The sequence below is a fragment of the Pan paniscus genome, chromosome 20 (assembly GCF_029289425.2).
Source record: "Pan paniscus chromosome 20, NHGRI_mPanPan1-v2.0_pri, whole genome shotgun sequence".
Classification (NCBI taxonomy): Eukaryota; Metazoa; Chordata; class Mammalia; order Primates; family Hominidae; genus Pan; species Pan paniscus.
In genome coordinates, this window is record NC_073269.2 from 13,849,637 (window position 1) to 13,869,139 (window position 19,503).

Genomic DNA, 19,503 nt, shown 5'->3' on the forward strand with positions numbered 1-19,503 from the left:
GCAAGCTCTCTCATGGCAGAAATGCCAGTAGGTAAGACAATTTATGGGCCTTGCTGTATGTGGGGTTGGAGCTGGGTCTCTCCCTGGGGCACAGGGTAAAGGGAATAACTTGTGCCCATCCAGCTCCTTTGCTCATGAAAATAACAGAAAGGCATATGAAGTGGGTTCAGGTCCTGCCCTGCTTAATGTAGGATTGGGGGCACTGGAATGTCAGTTGAATACTCACTGCTGGTGATGGGCACAAAGTTCCGATGGGTGAAACCTGCAGAGAGAGAGAGAGGAAGAATGGTGAATAAGAGTCAAAGGAGAGGTAGGTGACCAAATAGGGGTCAGGGTACCCTGGTTTGATGGAAGGAGTTTCATGGAACAAAGGCCATTGGAGATTCTCTATTACCACCCTCACGTCAAGGAAGAAGACCCTGAAGATATAACTCAGTGCAAGATGAAGAAGAAACCCTGAAGTTTAGATGTCAGCAATCACAAAAGACAAAGTGGCTGCACCTACAATAATCAGGCAGGAATTGTGACCTCAAGCCAGAGAGTAGAGGCCACTCATCAAGAAGGAAAAGCCTGCAACCACATCACAGGCACTCACCATTGACATAGAGACTGCCTCTGTCCAGGAGGTAGGGACCTAGCTCGGTGATGCCACGGGTCAGTTTGCTCAGCTCCCAGTATAGCTGCTCTCTGTCCAGTCCAGGGTTTAGAGGGTCAAGGCGGTGAGTGCAGATGGTGTCCACGCCGGTGCCTGCCCCACGTTTTTCAGGCCTGAGGAGGATAAGTGAGGGGAATGACAATAAATGGATTGCCTAGGAAGAGATCCTGAGATTCCTGAGGGAAGGACAGGCAGGAGCCAGAGGAAATGGTACAGAGGTGAGAAGCTACATGTAGATTCTGTGAGTGCACCAACTCCCAGCCAGCCTGGGTCTGTGAGCAGAATCATGGACACAAAAATATTTGTAACATTATAAAGCGGATCCTCTATTCTCAGGGGATGGGGACAGGAGAGCTCAGACTTGAGACAGGTGAAGAGCTGGAATTGGGGATCAAAGCAAGTGGATGAGGCATGTTTGTGTTTGAAAGAAATGTTGGTTGTAGAGTTTATTATCTGCAGGAAAGGGAGGTGGTGGGAAAGGAGGGAATTTAGAGGGATGACCAGGGTAGGGGCCCTATCCTGCTGATGAGCTCTGCAGCATCACTGTTGAGTGGAGAGATGTTACTATCAGGGACACCTTGGTCCTGGAGCCACTGCCTCCTGGATTCCACCAGTGCTAAGGGCACCCCCAGGGAGGGCAGGAAGGAAGTTGTCCAAACTTCTTGGGACTGGGAACAATTGGAGAAGGTAAGCTGGCTCCTCTAAGGTCTCACCTGAGCAAGGTCAGTCTGCAGCCAGAGTACAGAGGGCCAACACTGGTGCTCTTGAACAAGGGCTTGAGCTGCAGAGGAGGGAGAGGGAGGTGAATGGGAGAGCTGAAGTGTAGGGGCATGGCAGACATAAGGTAGAAGGGGCTGGCATCAGTGGGCAGGGCTTGTATCTCTGGGACCCAGGAGTGGTGGGTGAGATCTTCCGTGGCCCTGGCATAGATGATGTAGGTGGGACTGGCAAAATGGTAGGGCTCTCACCAGGCCCTGCAGGACTCTCTCCGTGGTGTTGAACTTCCTGGAACCAGGGTGACGCATGTCCTCCTCATACTGCAGGTTGGTGATAGTGAAGTTGAGGGTGAATGGCACCAGGAGAGGGCCAGGGGCTGCAGTGGGAATGGAAAGTAAACGCTATGTTCAAAAGTAGGAAAAATATGATATTGCAACGGACTTATTTTTAAACACATGAAGAATTTATCACGCCTGTAATCCCAGCACTTTGGGAGGCCGAGGTGGGTGGATCACGAGGTTGGGAGATCAAGACCATCCTGGCCAACATGATGAAACCCCGTCTTTACTTTAAAAAAATACAAAAATGAGCTGGGTGTGGTGGCACTTCTGTAATCCCAGATATTTGGGGGGCTGAGGCACAAGAATCACTTGAACCCACGAGGTGGAGGTTGCAATGAGCTGAGATCGCGCCACTGCACTCCAGCCTGGAGACAGAGTGAGACTCTGTCTCAAAAAAACAAAACAAACAAACAAAAAACCATATGCAGCACTTAAAGTGATAGAATTTTGTAGAAAGCATACAATAGTAGGTAAATACTGAGCATAGCTCTTGATGCATATTCAGTGCTCAATATTGCCAAAAATTATCTATTCTCTTTGTTTCTACTATCGTCATCATCACCATCATCCTCACTACCACCATTATTCTTGTCCTTCTCATTACCACCACTATCATCAGCATCACCATTATCATCATCATCATCACAGTCATCATCATCATCATCACCACTGTCATCACCATTATCATCACCAACACCCACTTAATCATCATCATCATGGAAATATAAGCGCTCTGAATGCAGTTATTTCATCTCTTTTCTGTTCCCTGCTGTATCCCCGGGCATTAAAGTTTGTGAGTTGACTTACCATCACTAGATTTGCCATTACTTTCCATCTTTATTTGAGTCAACAATGGCAGAGATGTTGGCACGCTCAGGCATGATCTAACAGAGGTGCCACTGAATGGTGCTCACCTGTGTGGCCAGGGAGGAAGGCTGGAGTCCCAGAGGTTTCCAGGTGCACTGCAGAGGTCCCAGGAACTGAGAATAAACCCTCATTACTGAAAGCAGCAAACCCTCTCATGGTGGAAATGCCAGCAGGTAAAACTATTATGGGCCCCACTGCATTTGAGGTTTGAGCTGAGCCTCTCTACGAAGCTAGGACACAGGGGAAAGGAAATAAATTGTGCCCTCCAAGCCTTTTCCCATAAGAAGAGGATGTAAGGGGATAAGAGGTAAGGTCAGCTCCTGCCCTGCTTGGTGTAGGACTGGAGGGACTGGAACATCAGTAAAATACTCACTACTGGTGGTTGGCACAGAGCTCCGATGGGTGAAGCCTGCAGAGAGAGGGAGGGAGGAGACTGGGTAAGGGTTAAGGAGAGGTCAGACCAAATAGGGGTCAGGGTTACCCTTGTGCAATGAGGAAAGTTTCATGAAGCATGGTCACTGGGATCCCTCACCAGCACCCTCACATGGGGGAAGAAGGCCTTGAGGGTGAAATCCGTGCAAGATGAAGATGAAACCATAAAGTTGAAACTTCAATCATCAGATATAGAGCACATCATCAAATCCTCAATGGTCAGAAAGGGCATGTGACCTCAGGACAGAGAGTAGCATCTGCCCAGCTAGGAGGAAGAGCCTCCAATCACATCACGGCTGCTCACCATTGACATAGAGACTGTCCCTGTCCAGGGTGTAGGGGCCCAGCTCTGTAACGCTGTTGGTCAGCTGGCTCAGCTCCCAGTATAGCCGCTCTCTGTCCAGTCCAGGACCAGTGGGATCAAGGTGGAGGGTGCAGATGGCGTCCACTCCAGTGGCTGCCCCATGTTTCTCAGGTCTGGGGAAGGTAAGAGTGGGGAATGGCAATAAGTGGATTGCCTAGGGAGGGGTTCTGAGCTTACTGGGTGAAGGACAGGAAGGGGCCAGAGGAATTAAGAAGCCTGGTACAGAGCGAGAGAAGCCACACTTTGATTCCCTGAGTGCTTCGACTCCCTGCCAGCTTGGGACTGTGAGCAGAGTCATGGATGCAAGGATTTTCATGAAATCACAAGATGCAACCTGCATTCTCAGAGCAATGGGGAAAGAAGAGTTCAGTCCTGAGACAGGGGAAGAACAAGAATTAGGGGTGAAAGCAAGTAGATGAGGCATGTTTGGAGAGAAACTCTGGGAACAGAGTTTAACAACTGGAGGAAAGGGAGGTGGAGGGAATTTAGACGGGTGATGGGTAAGGGATCAATCCTGCTGATGGACTCTGAAGAATTTGTCAGTTGGTGTGGGTTGGGCAGGAAGGAATGTGAGCAAACTCTTTGGGCCTGGGAACAATTGGAGAAACCAGGCAGGAAATTCTAAGGTCTCACCTGAGCAAGATCAGTCTGCAGCCAGAGTACAGAGGGCCAACACTGGTGCTCTTGAACAAGGGCTTGAGCTGTAGAGGAAGGGGAGGGAAGTGAGTGGGTGGGCTGAGGTGGAGGGATGGGGCAGACATGAGGTAGGAGGGGCTGGCATCACTAGGTGGGGCTGGCATCTCTGGGGCCAAGGAGTGGTGGGTGAGATCTTCCATGGCCCTGGCATGGGTGATATAAGCGGGACTGGTAAGGTGGTGGAGCTCTTACCAGACCCTGCAGAACCCTCTCCGTGGTGTTGAACTTCCTGGAACCAGGGTGTTGCATGTTTTCTTCATAATGCAGGTTGGTGATGGTAAAGTTGAGGGTGAATGGTATCAAGAGAGGGACAGGGGCTGTAAAGGGGTTGGGAAATAAACACTATGCTCAAAAGCAGAGAAATATATAAAAGTTTGCAATAGACTTATTTTTGAACATATGCCAACAGGATTTAATGTGGATAAAAACTAAAAGATTTTCAAGCCTCTCTTGGCTAAAACGATAGAAGTTTTTCATAAAGAAGCATATTATATAATTGTAATTAGATGGTGAACACAGCGCTTGGTGCAGATTTAGTACTCAATATGGTCAGATGTTATTTTTTACCTCTGTTATTGCCATCTTCATCAGCAACATAACCATAGTTGTCGCCATGGACATCATCATTTTCATCACCATCAACATCAGCACCACCATTACCACCATCCTCATCACCATCACCACCACAGTGATCATAATCAGCATCATTACCACCAGCACCATCATAATATTATCATTACCAGGATAACCACCAACACAATCATCATCATCATCATCATCATCGTCATCATCTTCATTATTCTCATTGTTAACATCACAATCATCATTGGCAATCATCATCATCACCACAATCATCTCAAACATCACCACTATCACCACAATCATCACATCACCACCATCACATCATCATTCCTGTTATAACCAGCACCACCATTATCACCATCATCTTCATCACCATCTCCATAATCACCGTCACCATCACCAACATCAGCAGCAGCATCACCATCTTTATAGTCATCTCCATCATATCATCATCATCTCCATCTCCACCATCATCATCACCACCACCCTTATCATCCTCATCATCACAAGAATATAAGCTCTCTGAAGGAAGACATTTTTATCTCTTTTGTATTCCCTGCCATATTCCATGGGCCTGGCACAGAGTAGGTGCTCAATAAAGTGTGTTGGTTGCATCAGCAACACTAGATTTGATTTGCTATGATTTTTCATCTTAATTTGCATGAAAATGACAGAGATGCAGACACTCACCATCGACTGGTATCATTGACTGACTGGTGCTCACCTGTGTGGCCAGGCAGGGAGGATGGAGTCCCAGAGGTTGCCAGGTGCACTGTGGATGTCCCAGGAGCTGAGAAGAAGCTCTCATCAGTGAAAGCAGCAAGTCCCCTCATGGCAGAAATGTCAGCAGGTAAGACTATTATCGGCCCTGCTGCATTTGAGGTTTGAGCTGAGCCTCTTTATGGAGCTAGGGCACAGGGGAAAGGGAATAATTTGTGCCCTCCCAGCCTTTTCCCTCATGAAGAGGACATAAGGGGATAAGAGGTAAGGTCAGCTCCTGCCCTGCTTGGTGTAGGATTGGGGGGACTGGAACATCAGTAAAATACTCACTGCTGGTGGTTGGCACAGAGCTCCGAGGGTTGAAGCCTGCAGAGAGAAGGAGGGAGAGTGGGTAAGGGTTAAGGAGAGGTCGGACCAAATAGGGATCAGGGTTACCCTAGTGCAATGAGGAAAGTGTAATGATGCATGGTCATTGTGATTCTTCACCACCACCCTCACATGGGGGAAGAAGGCCTTGAGGGTGAAATCCGTGCAAGATGAAGATGAAACCATGAAGTTGAAACTTCAGTTATCACATATAGAGCACATCCTCAAAACCTCAATGGTCAGACAGGGCATGTGACCTCAGGACAGACAATAGAGTCACCCCAGCAAGGAGGAAGAGACTCCAATCACATCACAGCTGCTCACCATTGACATAGAGACTGTCCCTGTCCAGGGTGTAGGGTCCCAGCTCTGTGATGCTGTTGGTCAGCTGGCTCAGCTCCCAGTATAGCCGCTCTCTGTCCAGTCCAGGTCCGATGGGATCAACGCGGTGGGTACAGATGGTGTCCACTCCAGTGGCTGCCTCCTGCTTCTCAGGTCTGGGGAGGGTAAGAGTGGGGAATGGCAATGAATGGATTGCCTGGGGAGGGGTCCTGAAGCTTGCTGGGTAAGGGACAGGAAGGCACCAGAGGAATTGAGAAGCCTGGTACAGAAGTGAGAGAAACCACACTTTGATTCCCTGAGTGCTTCGACTCCCTGCCAGCCTGGGACTGTGAGCAGAGTCATGGATGCAAGGATTTTTATGAAATCACAAGGTGCAATCTACATTCTCACAGCAATGGGGAAAAAAGAGCTCAGTCCTGAGATAGGAGAAGAACAGGAATTAGGGGTGAAAGCAAGCAGATGAGGCATGTTTGTTTGGAGAGAAATTCTGGGAACAGAGTTTAACAACTGGAGGAAAGGGAGGTGGAGGGAATTTAGAGAGGTTATGAGGGTAAGGGGTCAATCCTGCTGATGGACTCCGAAGAATTTGTCAGTTGATGTGGGAGGTGGTAGAATCAGGAGACAAATTGGTTCTGGAGCCAGTGCCTCCTGAATTCTATCTGTGCTGCGGCCATCCTTTTGTAGGGCAGGAAGGAAGCTGAACAAATTCCTTGGGCCTGGGAACAACTGGGTAAGCCAAGCTGGAAATTCTAAGGTCTCACCTGAGCAAGGTCAGTCTGCAGCCAGAGTACAGAGGGCCAACACTGGTGTTCTTGAACAAGGGCGTGAGCTGTGGAGGAAGCATAGGAAGGTAAGTGGGTGAGCTGAGGTGTAGGGATGAGTCTGACATGAGGTAGGAGAGGCTGGCATCAGTAGGCGGGGCTTGCATCTCTGGGTCCAAGGAGTGGTGGGTGAGATCTTCCATGGCCCTGGCATGGGTAATATAAGCGGGACTGGTAAGGTGGTGGAGCTCTTACCAGACCCTGCAGAACCCTCTCCGTGGTGTTGAACTTCCTGGAACCAGGGTGTTGCATGTTTTCCTCATAATGCAGGTTGGTGATGGTAAAGTTGAGGGTGAATGGTATCAGGAGAGGGCCAGGGTCTGTAAAGGGGTTGGGAAATAAACACTATGTTCAAAAGTAGAGAAATATATAACAGTTTGCAATATATTTATTTTTTATTTTTTATTTTTTATTTTTTGCAATGAAGTCTCACTCTGTAGCCCAGGCTGAAGTGAAGTGGCGTGATATCGGCACACTGCAACCTCTGCCTCCCAGGTTGAAGCGACTCTCCTGCCTCAGCCTCCTGAGTAGCTGAGTATACAGGTGCGTACCACCACTCCTGGCTAATTTTTTTTGTATTTTTAGTAGACATGGGGTTTCGCCATGTTAGCCAGGATGATCTTGATTTCTTGACCTTGTGATCTGCTTGCCTCGGCCTCCCAAAGTGCTGGGATTACAGGCGTGAGCTACCGCGCCCGGCCACGATAGACTTATTTTTTAACGTATTCTACAGCATTTAACGTGAAAGAAAAATAAAAGATTTTCATGCCTCTCTTTACTACAATGATAGAAGTTTTTCATAAAGAAGCATATTATATAATTGTAATTAGATGGTAAACATAGCTCTTGGTGTGGATTCAGTGCTCAATAATGTCAGATGTTATTTTTTACCTCTGTTATTGCCACCTTCATCAGCAACATAACCATAGTCGTCGCCATGGCTATCATCACTTTCATCGCCATCAACATCAGCACCACCTCTACCACCATCCTCATCACCATCACCACCACAGTGATCATAATCAGCATCATTACCACCAGCACCATCATAATATTATCATTACCAGGATGACCACCAACACAATCATCATCATCATCATCATCATCGTCATCATCTTCATTATTCTCATTGTTAACATCACAATCATCATTGGCAATCATCATCATCACCACAATCATCTCAAACATCACCACTATCACCACAATCATCACATCACCACCATCACATCATCATTCCTGTTATAATCAGCACCACCATTATCACCATCATCTTCATCACCATCTCCACAATCATCATCACCATCACCAACATCATCAGCAGCATCACCTTCTTTATAGTCATCTCCATCATATCATCATCATCTCCATCACCACAACCATCATCACCACCACCTTTATCATCCTCATCATCACAAGAATATAAGCTCTCTGAAGGAAGACATTTTTATCTCTTTTGTATTCCCTGCCATATTCCATGGGCCTGGCACAGAGTAGGTGCTCAATAAAGTGTGTTGGTTGCATCAGCAACACTAGATTTGATTTGCTATGATTTTCATGTTAATTTGCATAAAAATGACAGAGATGCAGACACTCACCATCGACTGGTATCATTGACTGGTGCTCACCTGTGTGGCCGGGGAGGGAGGATGGAGTCCCAGTGGTTGCCCGGTACACTGTGGAGGTCCCAGGAGCTGAGAAGAAGCTCTCATCAGTGAAAGCAGCAAGTACCCTCATGGCAGAAATGCCAGCAGGTAAGACTATTATGAAACTTGATGCATATGGGGCTTGACCTAGATCAGTTTGTAGCTGGGGCAGAAGGGAGTGTGAATCACTTCTGCCTTCCCAGCTCCTTCTCTTAAGAAGAGGAGCTATGGATTTATAAGGAGGAGGGTCAGCTTCTGCTCTGCTTTGTGTAGAATCAGGGGCATGAGATTATCAGTTGAATACTCACTACTGGTCGTGGGCACAGAGTTCTGATGGGTGAAACCTGCACAGAAAGAGGGAGTAACCTGAGTAAGGTTAAGGTAGAGGTGGATAACAAAATAGGGGTCAGGGCTACCCTGGTGAAATGGAACCGGGGCTGCTGGACGTTTTCTATCAGGACCCTCACATCAGGGAAGAAAACCCTGAGGGTAGACCCAGTCTCCAACATAAAGAAGAAACCATGATGTTCTGACGTCAACTATCAAATATAGACAACATAGTCAAGCTTTCAATGGCCAGGCAGTGAGTGTGACCTCAAGCCAGGGAGTAGAGGTTGCCCATCAGAGAAGAAGAGCCTCCAACCACATCATAGCTGCTCACCATTGACATAGAGACTGTTCCTGTCCAGGCTGTAGGGGCCCAGCTCAGTGATGCTGTGGGTCAGCTGGCTTAGCTCCCAGTACAGCTGCTCTCTGTCCAGCCCAGGTCTTTTGGGATCAGGGTGGTAGAGGCAGACAGCATCCATTCCAGTTGCTGCCCCATCCTTCTCGGGCCTGGGGAAAGGAGGTTGGGGGAATGACAATGAAAAGATTACCTAGGACAGGTCTTGAGATTGCTGATGGAAGGACAGCAAAGAAGAGAAAATGAGAAACCTGGGAAAGAGGTGAGAAGCCACACTTAGATTCTCTGAGTGCACAGACTACCAGCTTGCTTGGGACCGTGAGTAGAGTCATGGATACAACAATTCTCATAAAAGTGCAAGAGTGAAACTTGCATTCTCATGGCATGAGAAAAAAGAGCCCAGACTTGAGACCAGTGAAGATCTTGAAATGGGGATGAAAGCACGTGGCTGAGGCATGATTGTCTTGAGAGAAATCCTGGGGACAGAATTTAACACCTAAAGGAAAGGGAGATGGAGGGAAAGGAGGGAATTCAGAGGAATGATCAGGGTAGGAGCTCAATCCTGATGATGGACCATGCAGATTCTGTTGAGGTGAGGTGTGGGGTTGTTACTATCAGGAAACACACTGGGTCCTGAAGCCAGTGACTCCTGAATTACACCTTTGGTGAGGATATCCCTAGGAAGTGTATAAAGGAAGATGTGCAAAGTCTATTGGGGTGAGAATAATTGGGGCAGCCAGGCTGGCTATTTTAGCCTCACCTGAGAGAGGTCAGTCTGCAGCCAGAGTACAGAGGGCCAACACTGGAGTTCTTGAATATGGGACTAAGCTGTGCGGGAGGGAGAGAGAGGTGAGTAGGAGGGCTAAGGTCCCTGTATGGGGACAAAAGTGAGGTGGGTGGGGCAGACACCCATGGGAGTGGCTGGCCTCAGTGGGTGAGGCTTGCATCTCTGGGGATGAGGGCAAGGTTGGTGCGATATTCTTCCATTGCCCTGGCATGAATGTTGTACGAGGGGCTCAGCATCCAGGGCGGGGGAGAGTGAAGAGGGCAGGGTACTAACCAGACCCTGCAGGACCCTCTCTGTGGTGTTGAACTTCCTAGATCCAGGGCGATGCATGTCCTCCTCATACTGCAGGTTGGTGATGGTGAAGTTGAGGGTGAATGGCACCAGGAGAGGGCCAGCAGCTGTAGTGGGAGGGGGAAATAAACACTATGTTCAAAGTGGAGAAAATAAGAGTTTGCAACAGACTTATCTTTAAACATGTGCAACATTTAAATTGAATGACTAAATAAATATTTACCGGGCATCCCTTCCCTATAATGACAGAATTTATTTATTTATTTATTTTTTGAGATGGAGTCTCGCTCCGTCACCAGGCTAGAGTGCAGTGGCGCCATCTCGGCTCACTGCAGTCTCCACCTCACTGCAATCTCCACCTCCTGGATTCAAACGATTCTCCTGACTCAGCCTCCCAAGTAGCTGGGACAGGCATGCACCACCACACCCGGCTAATTTTTGTATTTTTAGTAGAGATGGGGTTTCGCCATGTTGGCCAGGAGAGTCTTGATCTCTTGACCTCGTGATCTACCCACCTTGGACTCCCAAAGTGCTGAGATTATAGACGTGAGCCACCGCACCCGGCCCGACATAATTTATTTTTTAAAGGATGTTTTATAATAGTAGTTAGATGCTGAGCGTAGCTCTTGGTGTATATTCAGAGCTTAATATTGTCTGATGTTATCTGTTATCTTTTTTATTGCCATCATCATTGTTGCTATCATTGTCACCATCACCATTATTATTATCACCACTACCATAATAATCCCAAGCATGACCACCACAAACATCATCATCACCACACTCAACACATCATCACAAACATCATAACTGTCACTGGCATGCTGATGTCCATCATCATCATGGTCAGCACCACCACCACCATTATCATCAATAGCATCACTATCATCATCGTCATCATAATCATCATAAACAGCACCACCACCATCATCATCATCCCACTCAACATATCATGATTAATATCATAACCACCACCACCACCATCATCATCATCATCATCATCATCACATAAACAGAAGCTCACTGAGGGCAGAGATGTTTTTACTGGTTTTATTTTCCTTGCTGTATCCCTAGGGTCTGGTACACTGTAGGTGGCCAATTAATTTTTTTGGTTCACTCACTATCACTAGACTTATTATGATTTTCTATCTTTATTTGAATGAAAATGGCACAGATGTTTACATCAGGCATGCTCTAACAGAGACGCCATTGACTGGTACTTACTTATGGAGCTGGGGACGGGGGATGGAGCCCCTGAGGTTCCAAGGTCCACTGTGGAAGTCCAAGGAGCTGAGAAAAAGTCCTCATCAGTGAAAGCAGGAAGCACTCTCATGACAGAAATGGCAAGAGGGGAGACTATGGGGTCTGCTGCCTGTGTGGCTAGAGATGGGTCAGTCTTTGGAGCTGGGGCAGAGCAGAGCTTGAGTAACTGCTGCCCTTTTATCTCCTTTGCTGAAGAAGAGGACCTATGGGTTTATGAGGAGGGGTAGCTCCTGTTCCGCTTGGTGTAGAATCAGGGGCATGTGGACATGAGTTGAATACTCACTGCTGGTGGTGAGCCCAGAGCTCCGATGGGTGAAACCTGCATAGAGAAGGAGGCAGGAGAGTGCGTAAGGGTTAAGAAGACATTGGCAACCAAATAGGGGTCAAGGCTACCCTGGTGCAAAGGAATGAATTTCATGGTATGGGGCATTTGAAGATTTCCTATCAGCATCCCCATATCAGCAAAGAATGCCCTGAGGGAACACAATCCACGGTGATAAAGAAACTATGAAGTCCAGAACTTAGTCATCCCATGTAAAACAAGTGACAGAATTTTCAATTGCCAGGCAGGAAGTGTGACCTCTAGTTAGAGATTAGCTGCTGCTCAGCAAGGAGGAAGAGACTTCAACCACATCACAGCCACTCACCACTGACATAGAGACTGTTCCGGTCCAGGGTGTAGGGGCCCAGCTCTTTGATGCCATTGGTCATCTGGCTCAGCTGCCAGTACAGCTGCTCCCTGTCCAGTCCAAGGCTTTGAGGGTTAAGGTGGTGGGTGCAGATGGCATCCACTCCAGTGGCTGCCCCATCCTTCTCAGACCTGGGGAAGGTAGGTGGGGAGAATGACAATGAAAAGATTACCTAGGACGGGTCTTGAGATTGCTGAGAGAAGGACGGCAAGGGACCAGAGGATATGAGAAACCTGGGAAAGAGGTGAGAAGCCACACTTAGATTCTCTGAGTGCGCAGACTACTGGCTTGTTAGAGACTGTGAGCAGAGTCATGAATACAACAGTTTTGATAAAAGTGCAAGGTGAGGCTGGGCATGGTGTCTCACGCCTGTAATCCCAGCACTTTGGGAGGCCGAGGCAGGTGGATCACCTGAGGTCAGGAGTTCAAGACCAGCCTGACCAACATGAAGAAACCCTGTCTCTACTAAAAATACAAAATTAGCCGGGTGTGGTGGCCCATGCCTGTAATCCCGGCTACTCGGGAGGCTGAGGCAGGAGAATCGCTTGAACCTGGGAGGCAGAGGTTGCGGTGAGCCGAGATTGTGCGATTGCACTCCAGCCTGGGCAAAAAGAGTGAAACTCTGTCTCAAAAAAAAAAAAAAAGTGCAAAGTGAATTCTGCATTCTCATGGCATGGGGACAGGAGAGCCCAGACTTGAGGCCAGTGAAGAGCTGGAAATGAGGATGAAAGCACATGGCTGAGGCATGATTGTCTTGAGAGAAATCCTGGGGACAGAATTTAACACCTAAATGAAAGGGAGGGGCAGAGAAAGGGGGGAATTCAGAGTGATGACCAGGGTAGGGGCTCAATTCTGATGATGGACAATGCAGATTCTCTCTGTTGAGGTGGAGTGTGGGGGTGTTACTATCAGGAGACACACTGGTCCTGAAGCCAGTGACTGCTGAATCCCACCTTTGGTGAGGATATCCCTAGGAAGTGCAGCAAGGAAGCAGTGCAAAGCCTTTTGGAGTGAGAATAATTGGGACAGCTAGGCTGGCTATTCTAGCCTCACCTGAGAGAGAACAGTCTGCAGCCAGAGTACAGAGGGCCGACACTGGAGTTCTTGAACAAGGGACCAAGCTGTGGAAGAGGGACAGAGAGGTGAGTAGGAGGGCTAAGGTCCCTGTGTGTGGGTGCAGAAATAAGGTGAGTGAGGCAGGGCCTAGTGGGTGAGGCTAGCTTCAGTGGACGTGGCTGGCCTCAGTGGGTGAGTCTTGCATCTCTGGGGGCAAGGACGAAGTGGGTACATTCTTCTCCCATTACCCTGGCTTGGATGTTGTAGGAGGGACTGAGTATCTTGGTCAGGGCAGAGTGAGGAGGGCAGGGCACTAACCAGACCCTGCAGGACCCTCTCTGTGGTGTTGAACTTCCTGGAGCCAGGGTGACGCATGTCCTCCCCATACTGCAAATTGGTGATGGTGAAGTTGAGGGTGAACGGCACCAGGAGAGGAACAGCTGCTGTAGTGGGAGGGGGAAATAAACACTATGTTCAAAGGAGAGAAAATAGGAGTTTGCAATATAGTTATCTTTAAATATAGGCAGTATTTAAATTGACTGACAAAATAAATATTTACCATGCCTCCCTTGCCTTCAATGACAGAATTTATTTTTTAAAGGATATTATATAAAATAGTAGTTAGATGCTGAGCATAGCTCTTGGTTCATATTCAGTGCTCAATATTCTCTGATGTTACCTGTTATCTTTATTATTGCCATCATGATCATTGCTATCATTGTCACAATCACAATCGTTATTATCACCACCACCATAATAATCCCCACCATGACCACCACCAACATCATCATCACCACACTCAACACATCACTATTATCATCATAAACCCATGACCATCTCTGGCATCATCCTCACCACCATCACCAGTTATTGTCATCAACATCACCAGTTTCATCATCATCATCATAAACAGCACCACCACCACCACCATCATCATCACTAACATCATAACCGTCACTGACATCATCCTCATATCCATCATCATCATGGTCGGCAACATCAACACCATTATCATCAACAGCATCACTATCATCATCATCATCATCATCATCGTCAACAGCACCACCACCATCATCAACAGCATTACCATCATGATCATTATCATGATCATGATCATCATCATCATCAACAACTAGCACCACCACCACTATCATCATCACATGAATAAAAAAGCTCACTGAGGGCAGAGACATTTTTATTGGTTTTGTTTTCCTTGCTGTATCCCTTGGGTCTGGTACACAGTAGGTGGCCAACAAATATTTTTGGTTCACTCACTATTACCAGATTTACTATAATTTTCCATCTTTATTTGAGTGAAAATGGCAGAGATGTTCACACTCATCAGGCATGCTGTAATAGAGATGTCATTGACTGGTACTTACTTGTGGGGCTGGGGAGGGAGGATGGAGTCCCTGAGGTCCCAAGGTCCACTGTGGAGGTCCCAGGAGCTGAAGAAAAGTCCTCATCAGTGAAAGCAGAAGCACTCTCATGGCAGAAATGGCCAAACAGGGGACTATTATGAGGTCTGCTGCATGTGGGCATGAGCTGGGCCTGTCTTTGGAGCTGGGGTGGAAGGGAGCTTCAATAACTTCAGCCTTCCCAGCTCCTTTGCTCATGAGGAGGACTTATGGGTTTATGAGGAGGGGCAGCTCCTGCTCTGCTTGGTGTAGGATCAGGGGCATGTGGACATGAATTTAATACTCACTGCTGGTGGGGGCCACAGAGCTCCGATGGGTGAAACCTGCATAGAGAAGGAGGGATAAAATTGTGTAAGGATTAAGGAGATGGGGGTGATGCAATAGGGGTCATGGCTATCCTGGTGCCATGAGACAGGGACCATTAAAGGTTTCCTATCAGCATCCTCACAACAGAGAAGAATGCCCTGAGGGAATGCAGTTCACGATGACGAAGAAAACATGAAGTTCAGAACTTAGTCATCCCATGTAGAGCACATAACAGAATTTTCAACGGCCAGGCAGACAGTGTGCCCCCAAGCCAGAGATTAGAGTCTGCCCAGCAGGGAGGAAGAGACTCCAACCACATCACATCTGTTCACCATTGACATAGAGACTGTTCCTGTCCAGGGTGTAGGGGCCCAGCTCTTTGATGCCATGGGTCAGCTTGCTCAGCTCCCAGTACAGCTGCTCTCTGTTGAGTCCAGGGCTTTTGGGGTCAAGACGGTGGGTGCAGATGGCATCCATTCCAGTGGCTGCCCCATTCTTCTCAGGCCTGGGGAAGATAGGTGGGAGGAATGCAATCAAAAGATTAACTAGGAAGGGTTTTGAGATTGCTGAGGGAAGGACTGCAAGGAACCAGAGGAAATGAGAAATCTGGGAAAGAGGTGAGAAATCACACTTAGATTCTCTGAATGCACCGACTACTGGCTTGCTTTGAACTGCAAGCAGGGTAATGAATACAAGAATTTTTATGAAAGTGCAAAGTGGCTTGGCACAGTGCCTCATGTCTGTAATCCCAGCACTTTTGGAGGCCAAGGCGGGCAGATCACTTGAGGTCAGGAGTTCAAGACTAGCCTGGTCAACATGGTGAAACCCCGTCTCTACAAAAAATACAAAAATTTGCTGGGTATAGTGGCGGGTGCCTGTAATCCCAGCTACTTGGGAGGCTGAGGCAGGAGAATCACTTGAACATGGAAGGCGGAGGTTGCAGTGAGCTGAGACCAGCCTGGTGTGCAGTAAGACTATGTTTCAACAATGAAATAATAAAATAAAATAAAATAAAATAAAATAAAATAAAAAAGTACAAGTTAAAACCTGCATTCTCATGGCATGGGGACAGAGACACCAGACGTGAGACCAATGAAGAGCTGGAAATGGGGATGAAAGCCTGTGGATGAGGCACGATCATCTTGAGAGAAATCCTGGGGACAGAATTTAAGACCTAAAGGAAAGGGAGGTGCAGGGACAGGAGGGAATTCAGAGGGATGATCAGGGTAGAGGCTCAATCCTGATGATGGGCCATTCAGATTCTCCCTGTTGAGGTGGGGTTTGGGGGTGTTACTATCAGAAAACACATTGATCATGAAGCCAGTGACTCCTGAATTCCACCTTTGGTGAGGATATCCCTAGGAAGTGCAGCAAGGAAGCAGTGCAAAGTCGATTGGAGTGAGAACAAGTGGGGCAGCCAGGCTTGATCTTCTAAGGTCTCACCTGAGCAAGGTCAGTCTGCAGCCAGAGTACAGAAGGCCGACACTGGTATTCTTGAACATGGGACCAAGCTGTGGAGGAGGGAGAAGGAGATGAGTAGGAGGGCTAAGTTGCGTGTGTGGGTGTGTAGGGCAGAAGTCAGGTGGGCAGAACAGGCATCAGTGAGTGGGGCTGGTTTCAATGGGCATGGCTTGCATCTCTTGGGGCAAGGGTGAGGTGGGTATGATCTTCTTCCATCACCTGGCATGGATGATAGTAGTAGTAGTCAGTAGGAGGTACTGACTCTCTGGGGTGGGGCAGAGTGAGGAGGGTGGAGCACTAACCAGACCCTGCAGGACCCGCTCCGTGGTGTTGAACTTCCTGGAGCCTGGGTGATGCATGTCCTCCTCGTACTGCAGGTTGGTGATGGTGAAGTTGAGGGTGAATGGCACCAGGAGAGGGCCAGCAGCTGTAGTGGAGGTGGGAAACAAACACTATGTCCAAAGTAGAGAAAATAGGAGTTTGCAATAGACTTATCTTTAAATATATGCAGAATTTAAATTGAGTGACAAAATATTTACCATGCTTCCCTTGCCTACAACAATACAATTTATTTTTACAAAAATATATTATATAATAGTATTTAGTTGCTGAGCACTGCTCCTGGTGCATATTCAGAGCTCAATATTGTCTGATATTATGTACTATCTTTATTGCCATCATCATCCTTGCTATCATTGTCACCATCACCATCATTATTATGACCATCACTGCCATAGTAATCCCCATCACGACCACCACGAACATTATCATCACCACACTCAACACATCATCATTATCATCATAACCCCACAACCATCACTGGCATTATCCTCATCACCATCATTGTCATTGTCATCAACATAACCACGACCAACATCAATATCATCAGTACCATGGTCACCAGCATAAACGGCATCACCACAGTTATCATCATCATCACACTTAACACATCATCATTATCATCATAATCTTCACGACCATCACAGACAACATCCTCAAGTCCATCACCATCATCATCAGTAATATCACCACCACCATCATCAACAGCATCACCATCATCAACATCATCCCACTCAACATGTCATTATTGCTATCATAACCACCACCACTATCATCATCACATGAACACAAGCTCACTGAGGGCAGAGATGTTTTTATTGGTTTTATTTTCCTTGCTGTATCCCTAGGGTCTGGTACACTGTAGGTGGCCAATACATTTTTTTGGTTCACTCAGTATCACTAGATTTACTATGATTTTCCATCTTCATTTGAGTGAAAATGGCACAGATGTTCATATTCATCAGGCATGATCTAATAGACATGTCATTGACTGGTACTTACATGTAGGGCTGGGGAGGGAGGATGGAGTCCCTGAGGTCCCAAGGTCCACTGTGGAGGTCCCAGGAGCTGAAAAAAGTCCTCATCAGTGAAAGCAGAAAGCACTCTCATGGCAGAAATGGAAAGAGGGTAGACTATTATAAGGTCTGCTGCATGTGGGCTTGAGCTAGGACTGTCTTTGGAGCTGGGGCAGAGGGGAGCTTGAGTAATTTCTGCCTTCCTAGCTCCTTTGCTCAAGAGGAGGTCTTACGGGCTTAAGAGGAGGGGCCAGGTCCTGCTCCACTTAATGTGGGATCAGGGGCATGTGGACATGAGTTGAATACTCACTGCTGGTGGTGGGCGCAGAGGTCTGATGGGTGAAACCTGCATAGAGAAGGAGGGAGGAGACTGGGTAAGGGTTAAGGAGATGTGGGAGATGCAATAGGGTTCAGGGTTACCCTAGTGCAATTAAATGAGTTTCATGGGACAGGGGTCATTAAGATTTCCTATCAGCATTCTCCCAAAAGGGAAGAGTGCCCTGAGGGAATGCAGTTCATGATGACGAAGAAAGAATGAAGTCCAGAACTTAGTCACCCCATGTAGAGCACGTGACAAAGTTTTCAATGGCCAGGCAGGGAGTGTGCCCCCAAGCCAGAGATTAGAGGTTGCACAGCAAGGAAGAAGAGATTCCTACCATATTACAGCTCCTCACCATTGACATAGAGACTGTTTCTGTCCAGGGTGTAGGGACCCAGCTCTTTGATGCCATTGGTCAGCTGGTTCAGCTCCCAGTATAGCTGCTCCCTGTCCACTCCAGGGCTTTTGGGGTCAAGACGGTGGGTGCAGATGGCATCCACTCCAGTGGCTGCTCCATCCTTCTCGGACCTGAGGAAGGTAGGAGGGGGAATGACAATGAAAAGATTGCCTAGGACTTGTCTTGAGATTGCTGAGGGAAACATATCAAGGAACCAGAGGAAATGAGAAATCTGGGAAAGAGGTGAGAATCTGCACTTAGATTATCTGAGTACATAGACCACTATCTTGGTTGGGACTGCAAGCAGAGTCATGGATATAATAATTTGTATAAAAGTGCAAGGTGAAACCTGCATTCTCATGGCATGGGAACAGGAGAACCCAGACTTCAGACTAGTGAAGAGCTTGAAAGGGGGATGGATGTATGTGGATGAGGTATGATTGTCTTAAGAGCGGTCCTGGGGACAGAATTTAACACTAAATGAAAGGGAGGGGCAGGCAAAGGAGGGAATTCAGAGGAGTGATCAGGGTAGTGCCTCAATCCTGATGATGGATCATGAAAATTCTGCCTGTGGAGGTGGGGAATGGCGGTGTTACTATCAGGAAACAACTGGTTCTCAAGCCAGTGACTCCTGAATTCCCTTTTTGGTGACGATATCCCTAGGAAGTACAGCAAGGAGACAGTGCAAAGTCTTTTGGAGTGAGAACAATTGTGGCAGCCAGGCTGGCTCTTCTAAAGTCTCACCTGAGCAAGGTCAGTCTGCAGCCAGAGTACAGAGGGCCGACACTGGTGTTCTTGAACATGGGACCAAGCTGTGGAGGAGGGAGAGAGAGGTGAGTAGGAGGGCTAAGGTGTCTGTGTGTTAGGGGCAGATGTGAGGTGGGAGGAGTAGGCACCAATGAGCAGGGCTGGTCTCTGTGGGCGGGGCTTGCA

The 19,503-nt window shown here is 47.6% G+C and overlaps 1 protein-coding gene across 3 annotated transcripts in view; it reads right to left on the reverse strand.

Annotated features, from left to right (window-relative positions):
- Positions 1 to 19,503, reverse strand: part of MUC16 (mucin 16, cell surface associated) — a 239,107-nt gene that overhangs the window by 52,139 nt on the left and 167,465 nt on the right. For 2 of the 3 annotated variants that reach the window (XM_063599829.1, XM_055102885.2), the window contains 33 exons: positions 19,315 to 19,382; positions 18,529 to 18,701; positions 18,165 to 18,200; positions 17,841 to 17,906; positions 16,802 to 16,926; positions 16,482 to 16,549; positions 15,371 to 15,543; positions 15,020 to 15,055; positions 14,697 to 14,762; positions 13,633 to 13,757; positions 13,312 to 13,379; positions 12,217 to 12,389; positions 11,853 to 11,888; positions 11,531 to 11,596; positions 10,289 to 10,413; positions 9,989 to 10,056; positions 9,208 to 9,380; positions 8,855 to 8,890; positions 8,529 to 8,594; positions 7,099 to 7,223; positions 6,844 to 6,911; positions 6,065 to 6,237; positions 5,705 to 5,740; positions 5,379 to 5,444; positions 4,265 to 4,389; positions 4,010 to 4,077; positions 3,317 to 3,489; positions 2,954 to 2,989; positions 2,628 to 2,693; positions 1,624 to 1,748; positions 1,369 to 1,436; positions 596 to 768; positions 227 to 262 (listed from right to left, as the gene is read on the reverse strand). In XM_063599829.1, the coding sequence (XP_063455899.1) occupies positions 227 to 262; positions 596 to 768; positions 1,369 to 1,436; positions 1,624 to 1,748; positions 2,628 to 2,693; positions 2,954 to 2,989; positions 3,317 to 3,489; positions 4,010 to 4,077; positions 4,265 to 4,389; positions 5,379 to 5,444; positions 5,705 to 5,740; positions 6,065 to 6,237; positions 6,844 to 6,911; positions 7,099 to 7,223; positions 8,529 to 8,594; positions 8,855 to 8,890; positions 9,208 to 9,380; positions 9,989 to 10,056; positions 10,289 to 10,413; positions 11,531 to 11,596; positions 11,853 to 11,888; positions 12,217 to 12,389; positions 13,312 to 13,379; positions 13,633 to 13,757; positions 14,697 to 14,762; positions 15,020 to 15,055; positions 15,371 to 15,543; positions 16,482 to 16,549; positions 16,802 to 16,926; positions 17,841 to 17,906; positions 18,165 to 18,200; positions 18,529 to 18,701; positions 19,315 to 19,382 (3,085 nt within the window). The remainder of the gene's footprint in view (positions 1 to 226; positions 263 to 595; positions 769 to 1,368; positions 1,437 to 1,623; positions 1,749 to 2,627; positions 2,694 to 2,953; positions 2,990 to 3,316; positions 3,490 to 4,009; positions 4,078 to 4,264; positions 4,390 to 5,378; positions 5,445 to 5,704; positions 5,741 to 6,064; positions 6,238 to 6,843; positions 6,912 to 7,098; positions 7,224 to 8,528; positions 8,595 to 8,854; positions 8,891 to 9,207; positions 9,381 to 9,988; positions 10,057 to 10,288; positions 10,414 to 11,530; positions 11,597 to 11,852; positions 11,889 to 12,216; positions 12,390 to 13,311; positions 13,380 to 13,632; positions 13,758 to 14,696; positions 14,763 to 15,019; positions 15,056 to 15,370; positions 15,544 to 16,481; positions 16,550 to 16,801; positions 16,927 to 17,840; positions 17,907 to 18,164; positions 18,201 to 18,528; positions 18,702 to 19,314; positions 19,383 to 19,503) is intronic. The other variant, XM_014342466.5, reaches the window with a different exon arrangement.